Here is a 24,800-nt window from a genome sequence, read left to right as displayed (position 1 = left end):
ACAGCAGGGAGAAGCCGTTTGGGTGTGACCAGTGTAGTATGAAGTTCATCCAGAAGTATCACATGGAGAGGCACAAGAGGACGCACAGCGGAGAAAAGCCATACAAATGTGAAACCTGCCAGCAGTATTTTTCAAGGACTGATAGACTGTTGAAGCACAGACGTACATGTGGAGAAGCCATAGGGAAAGCAGGTGCTGGAATGGATCCTGGGCCATCAAACCATAGCATGGGCAACTTGTCTATGTTGTCTCAGGGAAATACAGGTTCGTCAAGGAGAAAAAGCAAAGCAAAATGTGTACCCACTGAAAACAAAGAGCATAAGCCTACTCATAAAGTATCTGACTCCCAGATTGCATCTAATATGACCTTGCAGAATTATGCGGTGGAGATTCCTATAGTGTCTTCCAGTGGTGGCTTAATTGGCACTGGGATAGAAGAACTGCAGAAAAAGGTGCCAAAATTAGTCTTTAAAAAAGGAAACAGGAAGGGTACAGACAAGAGTTTTCTTAACTTTGTGTCACCATTACCAGACCTTCTTGGTCAAAAACAATTGTCTGGAAAACCAAGTGGCTCTCTTGGCATAGTCGCAAATACCAGTGTGGATGCTATCCTTCAAGCTGCAAATAGTAAACCAGGTCAAATAAGTAGCAATTATGACGATGCCATGCAATTTTCAAAGAAAAGAAGATACTTGCAAAATGCCAGCAGTAACAGTGCCTTTTCTATAAATGTTGGGCATATGGCCTCCCAACCGTCTGTAATACAGTCTGCAGGTGTGAGTGTTATGGACAGTGAAACCCCGTTATCTCTTATTGACTCATCATCTCTAAATGCTGGCGCTGACATCAAATCTTGCCACGATAAGTCTGGCATTCCTGATGAAGTCTTGCAAAGTCTTTTAGAGCACTACTCTCACAAATCAGAAGGCCAGAAGGAAGATCCCTTCAGCATTACTGAACAGCGTGTGGACTTGCATGCCTCAGGAGAACATACAGAGATGGTTCAAGAGGAGAACTTGAGCCCCAGCTCCCAAACAGCTTCAAATGACAAAGCAAACATGTTGCAAGAATACTCAAAATACCTCCAACATGCTTTTGAAAGAACAACTAATAGCACTGGTTTTGCTTTTGGACCCAGTTTCCAATTTGTAAGTTTGTCTTCAAGCCTTCATAACCATACTTTGTTTCCAGACAAACAAATATACACTACATCTCCACTTGAGTGTGGTTTCAGCCAATCTGTTACCTCAGTGTTGCCATCTGCATTGTCAAAGCCTCCTTTTGGAATGTTGCTTGGATCTCAGCCAGGTTTTTATTTATCTGCTTTGGAAGCAACACATCAACAGTTGACTCCTTCACAAGAACTAGATGATCTGATAGACTCCCAGAAGAACATAGACACTTCATCAGGCTATCAGTCCACACCTCAAAAATTGAATAGCCAGAAGGAACAAAAAAATCTAGAATCTTCATCAAGCTTTCCACTTCCTTCTCAGGAACTAGCTAACCAGATAGATCCCCAGAAGGACCTAGAGCATCGAGCAACATACCAGATAGAGACCTTTGCACAAGCATTTGGTTCTCAGTTTAAGACGGGCAGCAGGGTGCCAATGACTTTCATTGCTAACTCTAATGGGGAAGTGGACCATAGAGTAAGGACTTCAGTGTCAGATTTCTCAGGGTATACAAATATAATGTCTGATGTAAGTGAGCCATGTAGTACAAGAGTAAAGACCCCAACTAGCCAAAGTTATAGGTAAAGTTCCAGTAATGACTAGGCTTGGGGGTGGTCTTAATGTATTAGTTTTATTTTGATAACACTGCCATTGGAATGTTTCTACACGATCCTAATACAAATAATGTAACACGCCCTTTCAATGCAACTTTTCATATTTAGTTTTTGTTAGTAATTTTAGATCAGTTTGTATTATGGTTTTTAAATCAGATTAATAGACTTGATACTTCACTATTTTTTTGTTGTTCATGTGACAGTGTTTAGCAATCAAACTTACCTATTTAGATTGTCAGGGAATAGCCCGAAAAGTTGAAAATGCAAAAAAGGGAAAAAACGAAAGAAAAACCACACAAAAAAACCTTTGTTCCTAGGATTAAGGTTTATTTTAATTGCTTTACTCTCAGGAAAATGTAATGAAGCAAGGGGATTCTGTGCACTGTTAGTGTATTGGAGTTTCCAATTTACAAATAAGTGGCAAATCTACTTCACCATTTAACAAAGGGATTTTAAGACATCAGAAATTGCTGTCTCATATCTGGGTGATACAAAAATTCTGAGAACTTAGCTACCTACAGCTTGTTATAGTTGTTAACATACTTCTTTATTTCTTCCTCTAGATGATGATACTCATTCCAGACTGGTGGGATAGTCTTAGATCCTTGGTATAAGCCTGGAATGATAGCTTTAATAATAACAATAATGTCCACCCCATTTTCCCCTGAAGGCTGTAATTTTATAAAGAGATTTTAGCGGCATAATCCACAAGAGGAGTTTTAAAGTGCCATTTTGATGTCATTGGAACCCTAATCTGAAATTGCAGTCTTAATTTATATACTTTTTGGGAATGCATTATTTATTAAATACAGGGTTTTTTTTAATTTAAAAAATTCCCCAATTGGCTACCAATCCCTCTCTTCCCCCTACTTAAATATTCCTGTTTAGTGTCTTGGGTCTTCTTCCTTTTTCATCCATTTCCATTGCCAAGCTCACCCTCCATGGTTTGTGATCCTTTCCAAGTTCCTTTTAGCTCAACAGCTGGAATTTTAGAAGATTTACATTCCAGAAGATTGCATAACTTATTATGTGTTTTCTGATGTCTTGTGGCATCAAAAGTTGAACAATTTTTAAAAGGCGAATGCTCCTATTTTAGAAGGCCATAAAGGTTTCCTTAGAAGATACGATAAGAAAAAAATACTCAGTTGTACATAAAGAGGTCCTCCAAAGTGCATTGGGATCTACTAGCTTAGTCAACCATGGCCACATGCAGTCTTGAGTATTTTGGGGGGTGGGGGTGGGGTTAAGATTACATGTGGCTAAATGATGTGTAGAAGGACAATGAGGTTGGCCTAAATGTATGAACCATGTGACCAATATGTACATGGTTTAGTGTAACCAGAATCTCCAAGGAATTGTTGCTCAAATTCATGTATATTTTGTGGTACATTATTTATGATATGTGAATCTTGATTAGAGCCTGTGGAGCCACGGAAACCTATAGAAAACTTAGTGGCTATTTTAAAAACTGCTAAAAAGCAGTTGCACTGCCCAGAACCACTTTTTTTTGCAGATGTATTTTTTTCCTAATTAGTTTTTTAATGTAATTTTGGTGATGTTTCCGCAGATTTTTAAAAATGTACTTTTGGTGATGTTTCTGTCTTGCGTACTTTCTGAAGGCAGAAAAGTACCAGTGGTTGTTTGCAGTCTTATTGTGTAATTGGCCTTTTGCAGGCTTCCATGTATAATAAGGTAATTAACATTGTACAAGTGTAAAACACTTCTGTTACGAAGATGGTGTTAAAAGAACTATGAATTCTTAAATTGTTACAAAATGTTAAAACATACCCATTTTCTCTTTCCCCTACCCACCAAATCAACCTGAACACTATTTCACCAAATGAACCACCACATTTATTACTAATGCATAATTAATTAAATCCCACTTATTAAAACTTGATATGTACTTGATTATGTATTTTCCATTCTTCAAAATAGTGCTGTTAATTTCCCCTGCCATCTAGGCATAGAGCACAACTTATCAAGGGATGGAGTGTACTTTAACCACTGTGTTGTTCTACTATGGGTTTTTTAATTTGGTTTTTGAGTATTTTGTTCCACAGCGGTTATGATTTTATTTTATTTTATATTGTGTATACTGGATAGTGTGTATGTTCTGGGATTGTTTGCTTAAGACTGTGACCAATTAAAAATGCTATTCACAAAAATCTAAGGAAAGAAGATGTTGTATTATCTATCCAGTTACACCTCTGGCTTTGTTAAGAAAATTCCGTAAAATGTTTTTAAACTAAATTGCTGGAACAATAGAAGGATAACTTGCTTGCTTTTAAAGGTATTTTTATTGTAAAACTTCTTTAGGTGAACAATAAAAACACTCTTTTCGTTACTTTGAGATTTAATTTTTTTTGTATTCTGTGACGTCTGGGTTGGAAATTTTCTATTTGATGATGTTATTTTGAATTGACAGGTTAAATCCAAATTCTGTCTACGCAACAAAACTTCCCTTCCTCCTCCCTGCACCAACTCCAAATCTGCTCTGGAGGTTTGGGGGCACCCCAGAGCAGATTTGGTGTAGGGGCAGGAGAGGGAGGGGAAATTCTGTTGTGTGAGCAAAAGCCGTTCTGGTCAGACAGTGACTTAGTTGGGTAGAAACCTAGATCAGTTTGGGCTCTATGGGAACCTGTTGAAAGTTGGGGTCTAAATCTGATCAAATAATTTGTAGTGATTGTGTCATGAACATCATGCATTCACAAGTGGGGTTCTTCATTTAAATCTTAAGTTGGATCTTTGAGCATGTGCAACTAGGTGAAGTGGACGTACAACCTTTCTCAGATCCAGCAACAGAGAACCTACTTTTAAAATGTAAAATCCCAGAAATAGGCAGGGAAGTGAAGAGCTAGATTCAGTTTCACTTGCTTCCCCAGGCCCACCATAAAGCTTTTGGAGGTCTTAGTTCTTAAAAAGAGATTCCATGTCTGCAGCTTCAACTGTTTGGTGCATGCTTCCATTGAATTGGTGTGCACAGGTTTAATGCCCAAATCAAGAATGATGCAATTGGTTATACATGCTCAAGAGATATTGGACTTGTGTTTCTCAAATACACTAGGGAATTTTTTTAAAAAAGTTGTTTGTGATCCATGATATGGGAAGGGGGTCTACTGCAAAAAGTTATTCCAAGCCTTTTTTGGTATGCCTAAAGTAGTACTTACTATGCCACCCAGTTTGCTTTAGTCTGTTAATAATAATAATAATAATAATAATAATAATAATAATAATAAATAATGCTTTTAAAGTGCTTCACATACAGTATCTTGTACTCTTTAAAAGCAATCCTCAAGGTTAGGTCAGCATTATATTTTTATTCAAAAATATTTTTTAAAATAAAAAAATAGGTGGCGCTGTGGGTTAAATTTTTTTTATTCAAAAATGTTTTTTTATTCAAAAATATAAACCACCTTTCCATTAAAATGCTCAAGGTGGTTCCTATAAAATATTAAAGCAATAAAACAACAAAAGAAACTTTTGTATCATGTGACATACAGAGGTAAGAGTTGAACTGGGGATTCCATGCTCGATCTTGGTCACTAAAATTACATCAGAGTGCAATGTTTTCTTAAAAGACAACTTCCAGAAGCTAGAGTGGCTTAAAATGTTTTTTCTCCAGTATGTTTGAAGTAAAGATAGTAAGTCTGGCTGCAAAAAATGGCAAATGATTGCATTATTACAATCAGTGTATATTCCAAATTCATATAAATGACCACTTTCCAGCTGTTCAGTTGTATTTCAGGATGAAGAGCTGAACAAAAATTTTTAGAAGAATACAAGGCTTTTGTAAGGAGCGAAAACAAGTTTATCTGAGCTTTTGAAGAAGACCTTTTCAATAGTTATTTCTCTTCTTCCCCATTCTGTCCCATTTAGAAGATAGACTAGCTGCAGCTCAACTTTGCAGTTATAGGTGGAACTAATAACTCCACTGTCTAATAACTTCACTGCCCTGCTTTGTGCTTTGCTCAAAAAGTACCAGAATCAAGGGCAGAATTGCTTTAAATATTTGGACGCTGCCTGAAGAGTATATAAATTAGAATAGGCTGGAAAGTAATCTAGTGTGTTATGCCCTGAGTGAGGAAAATTCGCTAAAAGTTTAACATATGTTGTTTTACTGGATTTTAGCATCAGCAATCTGGTTGTTTTAAAAGAGGGCAGTCTGTAAGCAACCCAAATTGGAAATAACTTCCTAGGGCCATCAGAGAAGCAGTAAAATGGTTGTTAGCATTTTCATTCTTGAATGCTAAGAAAGCAGCTCATAAGAAGGCTATGACTGGCCCAAGCAGCGGTCTATTCTGATGAAGCAACCTGTCTGGCAGCGGAAAAGCAGATTTCTTTGTGAGCTTCACAGGCAGACCATGGTGACAATATCTTATCTGGGATTCCAGAGTATTCAGTGCCTGAAAACTGGATTGCATCTCTGGCTGAGCCAAGTAACGGTAGGATCTTCCATGTATCTATCCATTCCTCTTTAAAAGCTCTCTGTGTTAGATGACATTGCAACATCTAGTGGCAGTGAGTTCCTTGGTGTGATTAATCACCTTCGGCCAACGACACTGGCTTTTTATATTTTGAGAGTGAAGAATTGTTCCCCTATTCACTGTGCAGGTTCACAAGGCATATACAGTATTCAGTCAGCAGATTCATTTTAGTTGCTTAATGCAGCCGCACAATGACCTCATAATCATCCCTTGCATTGTTACACAGTTTTTTTCATCCATTTATTTACTTGTTCTAATTAAGGCAGAATGCTGAAAAGGATACAGGGTAAGTTGGAAATGGACCAAACCTTTGTGTGAATATTTTTAAAGGTTTTTGTTTTACTATTATATAACAGAGCTTGTATGCCACTTAATTGTAACTAAAATCTCTAAGCAGTTTACCAAAAAAGTTGTAGCTTGAACTTTTAAAACCAAGAGGTCTGTAATATAGTTCAAAGTGAATGATAGTTTCTTTTCTGACTTCTTTTCCATCTTCTTGGTCTTCCTTCCCTAACTCCCCTTCTATATATTGCAGCATAGAAATGGTTCACCTGAGAATTCTTAATTAAAAATTTGGCTTTAATATCAATTCCACGTGATATTAGCCTAGAGGGATTTTAGCTCCGTTACTCATCCCCTGAAAGGTTAGAACCTCTCGTTTTTATGAGATTGCAATCAATTTCTGAGCAGATGAGTTCAAATCTGACTTTTGCACAGACTCAGGATATGTTTGTGCACTGGAGAATGTATTTTTATTTCCATCTTCATTGCTATTCAAATCAATTATTTTTAGTGGTACATGGCAAGCTCAATAAGAATGTTAAAAGGCCAAATATTTTGTACTATTATGCAGGTGTAACTAAAGCTTTATGTGGTGAGCCGAAAGCCTGAGTTTCTTCTCATTATAGTGTAAAAAAATCTCCAGTGGAAGAGTGTGTTGAACAAGATTGTGTCTTAGGCCTTGGTTGACAACTAATTTTTAACCTACTGGCTCACTCTCTTTAGAGACCAGAGAGAGGCAAAAGCTAACCAATTTCTTCCCAGGCTGACCAGCGACAGTGGTTTTGGCAGTGAGTGAGTCAATTGCTGTGAGATGCAAGCAAGGGATGGCCTTTGAACAACTGATCCTCTTAAGGGGGAGAGCCAGGATGCATCTCCATACCAGTTGCTGGGAATTGCAGGTGAGGGTACTATTCTGCTCAGGTTCTGCTTGCAGGCATCACATGGCTACTGCGAGAACAGAGCGCTTTTTGGCCTGATCCAGAAGGCCTCCTCTTTTATGTTACACTTGTAAATGGGAGAAAGTGACCGATGCAGCTGTAGGGAGAGATGGGGAGGCACATGCAGATATGTACATGTGGAGCTGGCTGGAAGGGCACCATTTGCATAGCCACACTAAAAGCGTAGATCTGCTGGGTGTTGTGCTTGTTCCTCAATAAAGCAAACTTTTACGGTACTAGCAGGGTTAATCTGCATGCAAAAAGATTTCCCTAGGCACTGGATAGCTCAGTTGATTAGAGCATGGTGCTGATAACGCCAAGGTCACAGGTTTGATCCCCATATGAGACAGTTGCATATTCCTGCAATGGACATTTTAAAGCAGAGGTTGGATGGCCATCTGTCATGGATGCTTTGGCTGAGATTCCTGCATTGCAGGGGGGTTGGACTAGATGATCCTCGGGACCCCTTCCAACTCTACAATTCAGTGATTGATTCAATGATCAGTATCATTGGCTAGATTAGGTAATGTTTTGAGTTTCGTTTCCTTCAGTGCAGGGGGCCTTGGGCAAAGTGCTTCCTGGAGAGCCACTTCATCGGTGGATCCCCGTGGGCAGCAGCAGTGTTCTCAGAGTTGTATCAGGGGCAGTGTTGGAGATTAAAATGGTGGCTGCACCCAGCTGCCTAGCACTGCACAGAGAGCAGGTCTAGATAGCATTATGTACCACTCTATCATAGAAATATATCAAATTGGTTTACTGCAATATAAAACCGTGTAGTAAAACCAGACAGAAAAGCTAGCAAAAGAATTAAAAGCAAGCAACAGTAGACTGTTGTGGGGGGATGTACTCTTAATTGCTTGCACAGGCTTGGCGGATTAGAAAAGTTTTCAGCAGGCACGGAAAGTTGGCATGGAAGGTGCCTACTGAATCTCTCTTGGCAGGGTGTCTCATAGGACTGGCTCAGTTTCTCTTGTAAAACGAGCCTCACCAACTCTGGGGCCGGCCAGAGGCTCCTGCAGATGATCTCAATGATCAAACTGGGATACAAGGATTCAGGCACACCTTGCAAGACCAGTTTCTACGTTCAGGTAGTTAAACCTTATTTTCACAACATTGAACTGCCTTAGATGCATCTGTTGATGCAGACTGGAATGTGTTTCCATATTCCCAACTATAAGCAAAGAGAGATTAGTCGCTTACTTCTAAAGCTGAACTATGGCCACTGTTAAGAGTGAAATAAAAAATTCCCTGTTCTCAGGCTGATTTCATACATCTGATTTTGTATACTTGATACTTCTCTATAAAAGTAAAACCTTAGGGGAATGGCGTGTGAGAGAGAGTTTGGAGAATGTAAAAATCCTCCTTTACTCTAATCATATAGGACAGGAACACTTTCATGTGTGGTTTTGGTAATTTTAATTTCGTCTCCCCTGAACGTAATTTAAAATTTTATACACACAACTGTTTTGGTCATTAGTATTCTTTTCTTTGAATCTAAAGTGTAACGGTCTTTCTATGAATGATTGTGCAGTCATGCCACAGCTGAGGTGAAGATTTAGCTTCAAATAAATCATTTCCACATTCTTGCTTAAGTGGCTATTTTAGAGTAGGGAAACACATTTTCTATTGGGATGTAATGCTGCAATTTCCTTGACCTAAGGTCTGAACAATTTTTGAGCAATGTAGGTTTAGTAGTTTAACAAAAAGAAAAAAGATATATAAATGAAAGAAGCAAAAAAGTAAATAAAAGTACCAAAATCTGTACAACTAAAACCAAATGAATTAATCATCTTTTAAAAATTATTTTGACAGATGGGAAGATGGGACACATAACTTTATGAAAACAATACAGTATAAGTCTAAGGGCCACTTTTATTATATATTAGTTGTACATCTATTGTTATCAGGGAACAGCGATTCACTACAGCTGTTTACTTAGCATATTTAAAAACAGCTTAGTCCAGTCTTTGATTCCTGAATTCTGATTCAACACTACCCAGCCAATGAGTTCTAAGGAGCACATCATCATGGCATGAAGGCAATATGCTTTTTATTCGTTTTGATTGTATTCAGTAAATTCCTACTCAGAGTAGACCGACTGGAATTAATGAGCCTAAGTTAGTCATGTCCAATAACCTTAGTGGGTCTTCAGCGTTGATTACTACTTTCTGTTACAGCATCAGGGCCACATTGCCTCTGAATATTGAAGTTCCATTTCACTGTCATGGCTAATTGCCACAATAAACTTGTTTCCTCCCCTCTGTGTAACTGTACATGTATAACACGTGAAGAAGCATATTTTTCATTGTGGGGGAAAATAGAGTTACTACTGGTTGTATAAAAACTTAAGCTTTTGACATGAATATACCTATTTAATTTTTTGTTGTTGCTCAGAATCCTTCAGAACCAGAGTGGGCTCCACCCTATCCTGGTGGTTTTTCAGCCTGCCAGCATAATCAGCGGATCGGCAGAGAAGCTGTGTGCCAGCGAACTGAGAACGGCACCATTATACAGGCAAAGCCTGGCATAAGGGAAGTTTGGATTGCTCTGCCAATTTTGTTTGCATGTCACTGCAAACCTAATGTTTGGTTTGTATCATATATTCTATTATAATTTTATATTGTATGCCAGAATCATAACCCATGGCATAGTTGTAGCTACACATGGCCAGCTGACAATAATGTCTTGCTGCTGGGTTTCCCATAGGCATCTGGTTAGCCACTGTGGGAACAAAATGCTAGGCTAGATAGTACCATGGTTCCTGTGCTTATACCCTGCAGACTTTTCCTGTATGGAGCACACAAAATGGGAAAGGAAGATAACTATTCCCAAACACTCAAAGGAGAGATGGATGCCAACAATAACGACACATTCTGGGCAATTGCAAATAACAATAATTTTTATTTATACCCTGCCCAAGACCGGGCTCAGGGCAGCTAACATCAGGTATAAAAACAATTGATTAAAATACAGCTTAAAAACAGGATTAAAATACAACTTAAAATGTAGCCTCATTTCAGTGGAAGCCCAGAATCAAAACTGTTTGGGGGAAGAAAACGTCAAATCTTCATCAAGGCCAACGATCCAGACTGGTCCTTCGTGGGCCAGAAAAAAGCCAGGGAAGTCCCCAAATAGGGGTTCCATCACAGAAGGAAAAGGAAAGAGGGAGAGGGGATCAGGCTGATTCCAAGCCAAAGGCCAGGTGGAACAAAACTGTCTTACAGGCCCTGTGGAAAGAAATCAGATCCCGCAGGGCCCTGGGCTCAAGAGACAGAGCGTTCTATCAGGCCGGAGCCAGTGTTGAAAAGGCCCTGGCCCTGGTTGAGGCTAATCTGACTTCCACAACTCCCGGGCACATTTCCATCACATGTCCCCCAACTGTATGGAAATGAACACATTGCCCTTTCACATTTACTACATTTTGCAATGTAATACTGTAACCAGAATTGTGTGTGGAGGAAGAAAGGGAGAAATCATTCTTTTGCAACTGTTCATGTCCATAAGAGGATGGTGTGAGGCTAGCCATTAACTACTCAAATTTCAGAATACTTTAGCATTAAATGGCGACTCTGTTTTTACTGTTTTACTCTGTGTTTACTGTTTTAACTGCTTTTGAACGTAAGAGACCTGCTGGATTATCTAGTCCAGCATCCTGTTCTCACAGTGGCCAGCCAGATGTCAATGGGAAACCCACAAGCAGCACTTGAAAGCAGCATATACAGTGGAATTCTGCTCACAGATCTTTTTGGATCCATCCAACTCCAATCCGAAAACCTTTCAACAGTAACACTTCGGTGGTGAATTGCATGACGATCTAACAAGTGATACAGAGTCCTATATGGATGAAACTTGAATGTGGAAGAGAACAGTGTGGGAGTCTGCTATTTATTGCACGTGGATTAATCTTAAAAGGACACTGGTGCCGAATTAAGTCAAGTTCAGTACTGTATCTTGATGTGGGGGGTGGGGGTGGGGTGGGGGTGGGGAACAAGTTATTTGATGAAATCAATTCACAGCTATATAACTGGGGCAGCATTTTTGCAGCCACTTGACTTTGTTGAGATGGAAGGAGTTGGAAGTGGTCGAAGTGATTCCACTCTTAACAGCAAACATAAGCAATGTGCTTGCTTTCCAGACAGCTTAAAATAAATAAATAAACAATCAAACAAATAAATAAATCAAATCACTAAAACCCTTGTAATGGCTGTCAGGCAAGCCGATTATCTTTTCAGCAGTCTTTTATTAAGTTAATACCTACAGATGCTCCCTCGGCTGATGCCAACAGGTAATCTATTCTAGAAGATGCTTGCTCAATGACTTTTGATGGCTGCTGGTCACATGTACTGAACATAGAGGGTGAATGTTTTGTCTATAAGTATGGTAAGTGTGGGTGACTAGAGAGAAAAATCAGCAAAGGTAGCTAACAAAGGGCAGGGAAGTTTTGGGTTTTGTGGTTGCCTTGCCTTTTTTTTGGAGTGGGGACTGGTGCTTTTAAAAATAATAACTATATGTCTGTTGGTTTGCCTGCTTCCCCAAGTAACTCACGTATTTGCAAAAGGCACAAGCCTCCTGTTCTTTCACCTCACGAGGAAGCTTGCCCTGTGAAAGGCAGCACCCATGAAAATTCCTTTTGTTTGGGGAAGGGGAAACTAAGGGGGGGGGAATCAAAACTGCACCGATTGTGAGAAGAAATACCACATAAATTATTTCTTGGAAAATGCTTAGTGACACTTCGAATTGATTAACATTTCTGTGCTTTCTTTTGTTCTCATTCAAGGGGGAATCTTTTCAAGGCACCCTATTCAGGCTAAATGTAAAACTTTCAAAATGCCTTGGCCTTGAAGTGCACAGAGATACAAGAGGATGGATACATCAGTGGAAAATGGTTTAAAAATATGTCCATGTAAGTCCCCACCCCCACCCTAGCCAAGTGGATTGTAAGTCTGCCGGTTTATCAACAAATAAAGATACAATATTGTTTAGTGCTACCTACTTCTCAAATCACAAAAGTGGTTTTTGTGATGGCTAGATAATACAGAGCAATAATGTATGTTTAAAGATGCATTTTTTCGCAAGATTTTTTCCTGACGAAGAACAATGCATTGTTATGATTTTATAATTGTGTTTTAAATTCCATGAGCTTAGTGAAATAAATTATGTGGCTTTGCTAGATCTTAAATAGTTTTGTTCCACTTTAGAACCACAGCTGGAAGAAATTAGGAAGACATATATTTTGTTTTTCTTTCAAGAGAAAGAAAAAAATTACGAAATTACTGTCTGATCCTATGCATGTTTACACTGAGTTCAGTGGTACTTATTTCCAATTAAATGTGTATAGGATTGCAGCTTTAATTTCCCTACGCCTCTGCTATGACATTCATAGTCAGGAAATGTGAGCTATAGTGGCCCAAGAGAGGAAGATTTAGATTTCACCTCCGGTCTGCTGTTCACAGCACAACAATATCACTGAATGCAGCTCCTCTGGTCTCTGCCAGCTCTCATGTTCAATCACCATGCTTTTAAACGATGCTTTGTATGCCGGAAGAAACCCTGGTTCAATCCCTTCTGTGTCTAGGTAAGGCTGGAAAAAGCACCAACGAGCCAGTTATTGTAGACAATACTGAGCTAGACAGACCAATTGTATGTCTCAATATGTCAGCTTCCTAAATTTATATTGGGCACCATATTTTATTTGGTTTGTGTTCCCCAGAGAAGTACTGTGCGCTTGCATTAGATCTGCACCCTCTGGCCAAAGACTTTTGTTTTTTCACTGCAAGTTTTGAAATGCAGCAGCTCTGATAGATTGGTTATCTCCACGTTTGGCTGCGTAACTTTGATGGTGTGCCATGAGGATTAAGACTACATTCCTATGCACACCTACCAAGCAGCAACAAGCACAGAAAGACTTTTCTCTCCTTAGTAAAGATTAATGGGATTGGGCTGCACAAATCATATCTGATGACTCAGACATAATTTTGCAGTGACCAAGTTCTTGCGGATTAACGAAGCAGAAAAACAAAAACATAAAAAGAGGCTTGCTACAGCCCTGTGCCTTGAGGTCACTGTTCGGCGTTGCATCATCTGCATTGCTGTGGGATTATGTGTACTTTCAAATTAAGAAAGTACTTTTGTGCAGATGTTATAATTACATTTATATGTTAACTATGTGGGAATAGGAAGTTATGCAAAATGAATGGTTTTACTCAGAGTTGAGTATCCATGGGAAAGGGCTATAGCTCAATGGTACAGCAACTGTGTTACATGCAGAAGTCAAATTTCCAGCATCTCCAAGTTGGAGATGCTGCCAGTCTGTGTAGACAATATTGAGCTGGATGGACCAATGTCCTGACAGCTTTCTGTGATACATGGAAAAACATCTCTCATTCTAGTACAGAAGTGGTGTGTGTGCATGCAGTCATCAGACTGCGAACAACATTCTCTCCCGCTTTGGAACAAGAAATTTACCTTCACTCACATATTTGTGAGTTTCCTAAATTTGTGATTCTCAAAAAGAGAGGTACATGTGTGTCCCTGTGCACTTGTGTGTGCTCAAGGAGATGAGGTTTACCTTGACTTCCCCTCCTCTCAAGGTTAGGTTTTGTTTTTTGTTTTGTATTTCTTATTGATAGATGAATTGAGAGCCATTGTCAGGTGTGGCATATCAAATGGGGTGCAGAGATACCAGTCAGGATAAGATTTTCAGAAAGGGTTGACTGGCTTGTACTTGGATAAATAATGAGATTAAATAGTGAAATGAAACAAAAATTCCACAGTGTACAGTATCTCGAGAGCATTTGTTGAGGTTCCATTTTTAGGACTCAAGCCTTCAAAAGTATATAGCAATGCTAGGAGCACAGATCATTCAATACCCCTACTCCCACTCCTCCGCCCAGCTCAGAAAAGGGACTAAAGTCTCTAGCATGTATTCTTCCTTCATAGTCTTAATAATGGTTTCTAACAACTGCCATTTAGTGTAAAGGTAAAGGGTAAAGGGACCCCTGACCATTAGGTCCAGTCACAGACGACTCTGGGGTTGCGGTGCTCATCTCACTTTACTGGCCGGGGAGCCGGCATACAGCTTCCGGGTCATGTGGCCAGCATGACTAAGCCGCTTCTGGCGAACCAGAGCAGTGCACGGAAACGCCATTTACCTTCCCGCCGGAGCAGTACCTATTTATCTACTTGCACTTTGACGTGCTTTGAACTGCTAGGTGGGCAGGAGGTGGAACCGAACAACGGGAGCTCACCCTGTCACGGGGATTCGAACCGCTGATCGGCAAGCCCTGGGCTCTGTGGTTTAACCCACAGTGCCACCCGCGTCCCTCCATTTAGTGTATTTTAGCCAAAAATGTAAATCATCTTAAGAAAAAAAAATAGATGTGCCATATGGAGATTGACATAATTATTCCATGGCCTCTCTAAATGATGCTTGTGACTGGTGTAATACAGTTACTAGCTGTGCAAATCTATATATGTCTGCTGGAAAGTAAGACACATTGAGGTCAATGAGACCTATTCCTAGGCACGTCAGGCTACAATTCAGGCTAAGAGAGTGTGTTGGGAAAGGCCTAGTTCAGATCACATCCCAAAATAAATGAATGACCTTAGGTAAGCCTCATTCTTTCCACCTCAGCCCATTCTGTACCATACTTTTGGTCTGCCTTCCAGGACTGTTGAAAGCACCAGGCCGTTAAACTATTCAGAAGCAGTTGTGAGCATGAGATGTCTATCCCTTCCTTTCTAGTATTCTTATTGTGGGATTGGGACACCTCATATATGTTTGTTCTTCACAGTGTCTACGCAACATCATTGGGATCAAAATGGCAGCCTGATGCTGAAAGGCCATCAATGTAGGCTCCACAGGCAGACCTTCACGAGGAAACCATTTCATAAATGGGGTGCTATAACCAAGAAGGCTTTGTCTCCAATTGCCATCTGCCATCATCACTTCAGACAACAAGACACCTAGAGGAGGACCTCCAATGATTACTGAGGACATAGGCAGGCACATGTTGGTGTTGACAAGCCCTCAGGTATCCATGTACAAAACCATAAAAGTACTTCCCTCTTCCCTTAGAATTCCCCCTCCATATATGGTCCTACTTCTCCTTTCCCTTCCCTTTTCTGACCTAGATCAGCTATGAACATCTCTGTAGCAGCTATCTAACTTACATTTGCTCCTAAGGTGATTTAAACCCCTTTAGTGTGGTCTTCAGACCACCAGTGATCCATGGGCTTCTATGAAGTGGTCCACAGTGGTAGGTATTGCAATGTGGTTTAGTTTCTTTTATTTCTTATTGTACTGTATTGACATTTTGAATTCCATTTTTTAAAAGAACAGTGAATTACAATTGCTCAACAATAGACGGGGGTTGTGGTGACATCAAACCGTCTGCTAATACTCTCAGCTGTTTTTTTGGGACTGGGGAGGAAGTTTGGGAACCACTAACGTACAGTTTCAATGCTAATCTCCACTTCCCACATTCAAAGCCCATTCTTTCCCTCAAAGAATTCTGGGCACTGTAGTTTGAGAAGGGTTGCTGGAATTGTAACTCTGTGAGGAGTAAACTCTAGCACCCAGAAGTATTTGAGGGGGAAATGCACTTTCTAACATTTCAGATTTCAGATGGGCAGAAAGATTTTAATCCACGTAGTATAAAGATTCAGCAAATCCCAAAGGCCCTCTCTTGGATTATATTCAAGTTTATATTGCAAATAAATAAAATATAGGGTATTTTTAAAAGCATTTGTTGTGACTATTTTCTTTTCTGCTTCATAGTACATATAATAATGTTATTAGTTACATGAAACTTGAATTTTTTTTATCTGGCTTGTCACTTCTCATCTAGATCCCAACCTTTTCATAAAGATAATTAAGAATATTGTGCAAAGACATCCAGTCTGTGGCATCTACATATTATTAGCATGATAAAATAGTTTTCAATTAAACTTTTATTTTTTTATTTTTAAAGTTATGAGGTAGGTTTTAAACCCTGATTAAGCATTCCTGATTCATGCAGGATTCCTGGAAATCTCTGTGGCTGAACTTGTGCAATTGCCACCTCTTGGGTTTGTTTTTCAATTATGATCGCTTTCCTACATTTTACGGTATAGCTGCAGCCATTCTTATGTTATCATAGTGATTTATCTGCTCAGGAATTCTCCTGGTTTTTTTTATCTGCTGATTGCTTTAGTGAATTCTATCATAAAGGTGATGACACAATGTCAGTTGACTGGCTAACCTAATCATTAGATCTATAGTAACACTATAGTTTGTTTTTCCAGGCAATTGCTATGTTAATTTGCCACACTGTCAACCTACAGAAGGGGGAAATAACAGGGTATGACAACTGCATTATTTCAGCAGCAGCATAAACGAGAGTGGCAGCTGGGAATGTTTAATAAACAGTGTAAATTTTAAAATAGTCCAGAGAAGAAGAAAAATTCCCTTTCACAATAGTTACAACTTTTATAAATAGTGTTGCCCCCTTTTACTTGCCCTGATCTTGTGCCTGAAGCACATAAATGAAGCTTTTGCCACATCTCTAACACCTGGAAAAGTTTGACTGCTTCCCTTGCCAGCTTGCTGTTTAAAAGCACAGGGACAGAAGTAAACAATAGTTGGCAAGACTAGCTAAGAAAAAACACAATAGAGAGCAGGATTTGTTTTCTTTCTCAAAATAAATTATTCTGTAGATTTTCTGGTAACACCAAGTGTTTAATAATACTCAGATGTGCCTAGTTATGGGATACCGTGTTTGAGGTCTGCTCACATTTGCTGCCTAATAATAATAATAATAATAATAATAATAATAATAATAATAATAATTTTATTTACTAGCCTGTACTTGTGCTTTTAACTGCAACATGATATGCAGAAATTATGGCAGTGAAGCTTTCATAATCCCTTCATCTTCCTTGCAGGAAAATACTTGCTTTATTTCTGGGTGCCTGCTGCTGTTCAAGGTATGGGATCAGGAAGAATAAAAAAAGTTTGCAACTCTTACTGTTTATGCAAGCTAGGCAGCGAGACATAAGTGGGTACTTGCCATTTTTTCCCTTTTTCTTTACTTCTCCTTCAGAAATCTAATATGTAGGATAAGGTTTAACCCGCAACCCCCAAGGACTTTGCCCTGTCTGTGCCCACCCAGAAGTTTTTCTCGTGCCACCACAAACCAGTGTGTAGTAGTATTTAGAGTGCTGGACTAGGATCTGGGAAACAAGGGTTCAAATCCCCACAGGGTGACCTTGGACCAGTCACTGCCTCTCAGCCAGCCTACCTCACAGGGTGGTTGTGGGGATCAAATGAGGAGAGGGAGAACCGTGCGGCCCACCTTGAGTTCCTGGGAGAAAAAAGAAGGTGGCATATAAATGAAAATCAATCAATGCGGGATTCAAAGTCTTTGGAGTTGCTACTTAGGTATAAATTGAGGTTTTTTTGTTTTCCAAATTAATATGGGTGTAACTGTCATGGAACTGTCTAGATATAGTGAATATAATATTTCTGTAGATCTGCATTTGCTTTCCTTAACACATGGGATGCCTCTCTCACTTTTGCATCTTAATCATGGTGGTGGGTTTGGGTTTTTTTTTGGGGGGCAGTATTTGCATTATGTCCTCAATTCACTGCCAACCCCTACAAATGAAAACCCTGATCATTATGAAAGCAGCAACTTTCATGCAACCTTCTTAAAGAGTTTTTCTTTCTCTGCAGGGCTTAAGTATATGTCCTAAGGCATTCTTTACGGTTTGCATGTTAACTCATTGAATTACTAGATTAATGCAAAGAAAATGTCTCCCATCGAAACTCTTCAACATCTCTGAAGATCTCTGTGGACATTCCTCCAGGGCCACCGACCTGATTATTATTAGTATAGAATACCACTTCAACTTCAGTTGCTTCGCTCAAGAAATCCTTTGCACGTACATTGATGCCAAAATGTTCTTCCCAGAGACATGACCCACCAGGCTTTGTCTGAATATAAAACAATGGCAGGTGCATGTGAAACAGAAGTAGTGTGTGTTCATTGAAACATAATGCAGGGGCCGCTGAAATGTTTTCCACAGCGGGGGGGGGGGGGCACAGCTGCAGTTTATCAGGGCAACTTGCTGCCTCATATTCCATGTGGGAATGTATCATCAGTGCCATGTAAATCTTAGCAATCTGCTCATCCTTAATTAGCGGGCATTAATTTCAAGAATTTGCCATGTTAAACTGACATGTTTGTACTCTTTTTAAAGTGTCGGGGTATGAAAAATTACATAGGAAAATCTCTGCCAGCTATTATAGTAAACTATCGCTTGTTACCTAGAATAGATTCAGGTGACTGGAGCTTCAAAGTAACCACTTAAGAGCTTAGCATAGGTCACCTGCCCTGCGGGGAGGGGCAAGGTAGGCACCTGCACCTCTGACCATGCATTTAAGCTCAGGGTTACTGCAGTGGTCACAGTAACTGTGTAGCCCATTCACTCACACCAAAGGATGTGCGAAGCCCCTCTCCGAATGTTATATGAGAAGCTTCCTTATACCAGGTCAGACTATTTGTCCAACAAGCCAAACACTGCCTACTTTGATTAGAATCATAGAATCATAGAGTTGGAAGAGACCACAAGGGCCATCCAGTTCAACCCCCTGCCAAGCAGGAAACACCATCAAAGCATTCTTGACATATGCCTGTCAAGCCTTTGCTTAAAGACCTCCAAAGGAGACTCCACCACACTCCTTGGTAGCAAATTCCACTGCCGAACAGCTCTTACTGTCAGGAAGTTCTTCCTAATGTTTAGGTGGAATCTTCTTTCTTGAAGTTTGAATCCATTGCTCCGTGTCCGCTTCTCTGGAGCAGCAGAAAACAACCTCTCTCCCTCCTCCATATGACATCCTTTCATATATTTGAACATGGCTATCATATCACCCCTTAACCTTCTCTTCTCCAGGCTAAACATACCCAGCTCCCTAAGCCATTCCTCATAAGGCATCGTTTCCAGGCCTTTGACCATTTTGGTTGCCCTCTTCTGGACACGTTCCAGCTTGTCAGTATCCTTCTTGAACTGTGGTGCCCAGAACTGGACACAGTGCTCCAGGTGAGGTCTGACCAGAGTGGAATACAGTGGTACTATTACTTCCCTTGATCTAGATGCTATACTCCTATTGATGCAGCCCATAATTGCATTGGCTTTTTTAGCTGCTGCATCACACTGCTGACTCATGTCAAGTTTGTGGTCTACCAAGACTCCTAGATCCTTTTCACATGTACTGCTCTCAAGCCAGGTGTCACCCATCCTGTATTTGCGCCTTTCATTTTTTTTGCCCAAGTGTAGTACCTTACATTTCTCCTTGTTAAAATTCATCTTGTTTGCTTTGGCCCAGTTGTCTAATCTGTTAAGGTCATATTGAAGTGTGATCCTGTCCTCTGGGCTATTAGCCACCCCTCCCAATTTGGTGTCGTCTGCAAACTTGCTCAGGATGCCCTCAAGCCCATCATCCAAGTCATTGATAAAGATGTTGCCTACAGCTTTCTGGGGGTTCAGACAGGAGACTGCCGCAACCTAAGAGCTCTTTACCTGAAGCAGGGGTAGTCAAGGTGGCCCCCTTCAGGTGTTGCTGGGTTACAACTTCTATCATCCTTGACTGCTGGCTGGGGCTGCTGGGAGTTGTAGTCCAAAACATCGGGAGGGTGCAGCAGCATTGCACACCCCTGCTTTAACTGTAAAGGCCAGGAATGGAACTTGGGACACTGTGCATGCTAAATGTGTGCCCTACAGCTGACCTTTGCATAGCCAGCCCTATCATTAGGCAGAGTGAGGCAACCATCTCAAGAGGCCGATGTTCAAGGGTAGCAGGAACAGCTCTTGAGCCCGTAGCCATGGCCACTCCTGGGCCTCCAAATTTGGCTTGCTGTCTCAGCTTTGATGAAGGATCCTGTCTAGGATTCCTATTTACTGTGGTATCCCACACTGGGACCTTGTAGTAAAGGGCAGGTAATAACAACCACCATAATTAATAGCCCATGTGGAAGTGTGATTCAGTGCAAAGTTCCCCAGGAACACAGAAAAAAATAGCGAAAAACAACAATAATGATAAAAAAGATCGAATAAAGTGAGAACACACTTACACCAGTTACTCTGGAGCTCATTCTGTAGACACTGCCCACTGGCCCACTTTCTTGCTTGAATCCAACCCAGGTGAGCTTCCTCTTCATTAGTTTCAGTGTTGCCATTATCAGAAAATGGCAGGAGGATGGGGCAAAATTTACAGTAGTTGGCTCAGGATCCACCTACCGGCCTTTCAGCTGTCGCCGTCCCAGTCCCAGTGGGCACTGGCCACCATTGGCTGTAGAAAACATCATGCTTCTCCTGAGGAAGTTACTTTGATTATAAGTCTCTCCAGCAATACCTATTTTAAAAGCATTTGATGTGAATTTCAAGACATTTATTCTGAGATCCTTATCTATTGCTAGGTCCTGTTTAGTTAAAGGGTCAGCATGTATCTTTCATATAATTTTCTTAAGCTATTAGTGAAGAGACAATGATAAAAAAATTTAATTCATTCAAGACTGCAATGCTGCAAGTCTGTTCTTGGAAATTAGCCCTATTGAATTCCATGGAAGTCGGTCTCTACTTCTGAGTAAACCTACATATAGTTGGCTAAACTAGATAATAGTAGAAATGTAGCATTAGCATGAACAATTAGATTTTTTAGTATTATTGCTGCCATCAGGATGCCTTCTGGGGAATATGTAAAGAATCTTCATGTTTTTGGAATTTCTTATTTATGTATAAATTTAAGGCATGAAATCAATTACCTTGCAGAATTGGCATGCTTTGATTTGGATGATATGTATTATAAGTTTGAGAATATTGCTTTTGAATGTGAATGGCACAATTAATTTCTGCATTTAATTTCTCTACTTAGGTTAGCAAAGTTCGTTCTCGTTCAAATATGGCTAAGCACAATAGCCTGGTCTGCAGAAAGCTGCAACTGAACGGGGTAGGAACTGTTCCTGCAGGTAGGGAATAAGGACTGAATGCTCCCTGCAAACAAACAAAAAATCCCAACACCCTCCTTGTGTATAGAAAACCAAAATGTCTATATTATTATTAATTATTAGTTATTATTTATATACTGTCTTCATCAAAAGATCTCAGGGCAGTTCACACACAAGATAAAACCTAACAAGATTTTAACCTAACCTTCTCCCAAATTTTCTATGAATAGTGATTTCTTGCTGTCTCCACTGCTACCATCTAGACCAGGCATCCCCAAACTTCGGCCATCCAGATGTTTTGGCCTAGAACTCACATGATCCCTAGCTAAGAGGACTAGTGGTCAGGGATGATGGGAATTGTAGTCCAAAACATCTGGAGGGCCGAAGTTTGGGGATGCCTAATCTAGACTCTGAAGTATCACAGTCTAAGGATAATATCAATATGTTGTTCCTCCTCGCTATTCCTGCACAGCTTTGGGGAGCATTTCAGAAGCTTTCACTTCCATCTTTGATTAACCACAGCTTGTGGTGCCAACTTAACCAACAAACTGTGGTCAAGATGACCTATGGTTTATCCAGCTTATTTTATACAAGCCGTAATTAACATTAGCCACAATTTGTCAAGTTTCGGATGACACTAGTTAGCATAATATGAAAGCTAAAGCTCCTGAGCTGCTCTACTGTGGCCATGGCAGAGGAGGAGGGGGGGTTATCCAAACTTCCTCATTGTGTGACTTTCAAACTCTCTCATTAATTGCCTCACTGTTTTGAATCTCAGATGATAAAGTCTCTATGAGGTGACTTTATTGACTCATTTTCACAATGGAAGCTGTTTGTTTGACATTGCTCCTACTTGAAAAGGGATGAAAAAAGCATCCCATTTCAAAAAGATGTCATAGTCTGATGTCATAACTGCAGCTGTTTTTTTTTGTAATATGCAAAATTAATTCAGTCTAATGTCTCCTAATGAGCAATCTCCAACTCCTCGAAAGATTCCATCAACGGTGTCTCCGAAAAATTTTACACATCACTTGGGAAGACAGGCGAACTGCTATCAGTATACCTTGGGTTACGGCCGCTTCAGGTTGTGCGGTTCGCGGTTCCGGGTTGCGCACCACTCCGAACACGGAAGTCCTGGAACGGGTTACTTCCAGGTTTCAGTGCTTGTGCACGCACAGAAGCGCTAAATTGTGCTTTGCGCATATGCACTGACAGACTCATTGTTAAAACTGCGTTTATGGAAGACAATCTTACTTGGCTATGAGTGATCGCCAAAGAAGAAAGAAGAAGAATGAGCAAGTGAGATGGGTCAAGTCATCACAAGAGAGCTTTTGCTACCTCTATTTTAAACTTGTGAAGCAGGCCTTAAAAGTCATTCCCTTGCAAAATGAGAAGTGGTCTCACATCAGGAATACTTTTATTTAGTGCTTGTGGAAGAGCATTAGGGTTCATAGAGCTGTGCCCTGACTTTGGCATCTAAATCCTATGCAAAAACATGCAAAGTTGGGGTTTCAAGAAACATCTCCAAACTCCCTTAATCCTTCCATTGACAACTGCACTATTGGGTTACACAGTTTTAATCCCAGAGGAGTTGTCTCTTGACATTAAACTGTCCAAATAGTATTTATATCTGCTGCTGCCTTGCAAGATCACTTAACCCTGCACAGCAGTTTAAAAGTAGTTAATGACAGCCCCAGCTTGACTTGCCCCTTATGAATGATCACATAAGTTTGACCTGTGCTGTCATGGTTTATGGAGGAAGGCAGTTTGTCCATTGCCTGCTGCTTCAGCCCCAGCAGGTAATTTGAAATGAAATGAGACAGTTTCTACAAGCAGATTGATTTGGGAATCTTGCCTGTTCTTCCCTTTGACCCTTGACAAGTTGACACTACAAAGATTGTGACTTTAAAAAATGATTGGGTGCAAATACATTTAGGTAGATGATTTACCGCGTGTTAAAGCAAGGACGTTCAGAGTGAAGCTGTGAGGGAAGGTAATTGTGAACTTTAACAACTCATGTTTTATGTTTCTGTTTTTCATTAATTATCTGACCAGATGAATCTACTGATAAAAAGTGTACCATGTAGTATCCAGCAGGGTCCAATGGAGAGACTTCAGAAGCCAAGAGCAGATCATTAGCTAATATGTGGATCTGTGAGTGGACAATTAAAATGCTGCTATAGTTGTCATAACCCTGTTGAAGCTTGTTGCATTTAGTCAGTTGGAATAGATAGCAAAACTGAGAAGCAAGGGTTAAGGCTAAAGGCAATGTACCCTGAGTTGCTATTTGAATATATGGCTTCCATGCATAACTCACCTTTTTTTTTTACTTCTTCCTCTGAATGTAGTAATGAAACCACAAATATAGAAAAATCAGTATTGGGCATGCATAAGAACAACAAAATCAAAGAGCCACTGGTAGTAACCGTAGACAATACTGAGGTAGATGGAGTGATGGTCTGGCTCAGTTTGAGGCAGTTTATATTCCCTTTTCAATTTACCTAAGGGGGGAAATATTAGTGTTGTTTACTAGGGAAACCCTCCAGACATTTTTAGCTACTGTTTTGTGCATGTGAGCTGCACTGCTGAAGGATAAGCTTAATTCTCCCATTGAAACTATGGAACTTTACTTGGATTGATGGCACCCTATCATTTTGTGTTTTTACCCCCTTCAAATATTGATCTGGGACTTTTTGTGTGCCATTCTGAAATTAAATTATGGGTGCTTCTGTAAACCATAGGGATATGACGATACAGCATAGCAGGGATGAGAACCTATATTCCTCCAGGTGTTACTGGGCTTGAACTCACATCACCTCCAGCCAGCATAGCTGGTGGCCAGGGATGATGGGTGTAGTAGTCTATAACATCTGGAGGTTCAGAATCTCCATCCTTGCGGTAAAGTAACAAACATATTGGGTTGGCTCCAGCGGTTACTCCTGAGAGTTGTTCTGCTTAGAACGCTCCAGACCGGGGAGAGGCATTTTGCCAAGTTCAAATTCCTTTGCAGCCTCCAGTGCCACCTCCCACGGTGTTCTGGAGGGTCCCTCAAGTCAACTCTCTGGAGCAGATTTTCAGGGGTGGGGACATAGGAGGGGGAAACTGACAAAATGGGGTACCTCACCCTTTTTGCCAATGAAATTACGCTAATGGATCAGAAGTCTTCCGTGGAGACAAGGAACCCTTTTGTTTATAAGAAACACAGTCTTGATCCCAGTCCATATGCTTGGATCTAGACTGAATTTCTGCTGCATCTGATGAAGTGGATGGTACTCCACAAAAGTTTATGCCAGAATAAATTTGTTAATATTTATGGTGT

The 24,800-nt window shown here is 40.2% G+C and overlaps 1 protein-coding gene across 1 annotated transcript; it reads left to right on the top strand.

Moving 5' to 3' along the window:
- The first annotated feature begins 6 nt into the window (after positions 1-6).
- On the top strand, positions 7-4,987 carry ZNF281 (zinc finger protein 281). The gene has a single exon (XM_035124084.2). It carries the CDS (start codon positions 39-41, stop codon positions 1,758-1,760), a length of 1,722 nt encoding a protein of 573 aa, XP_034979975.2. The 5' UTR covers positions 7-38; the 3' UTR covers positions 1,761-4,987.
- Positions 4,988-24,800: the final 19,813 nt, after the last annotated feature.

The sequence above is a fragment of the Zootoca vivipara genome, chromosome 7 (genome assembly GCF_963506605.1).
Source record: "Zootoca vivipara chromosome 7, rZooViv1.1, whole genome shotgun sequence".
Lineage (NCBI taxonomy): Eukaryota > Metazoa > Chordata > Lepidosauria > Squamata > Lacertidae > Zootoca > Zootoca vivipara.
The sequence above is the reverse complement of the archived record's forward strand: the minus strand, read 5'-3'. Positions and strand labels throughout refer to the sequence as shown.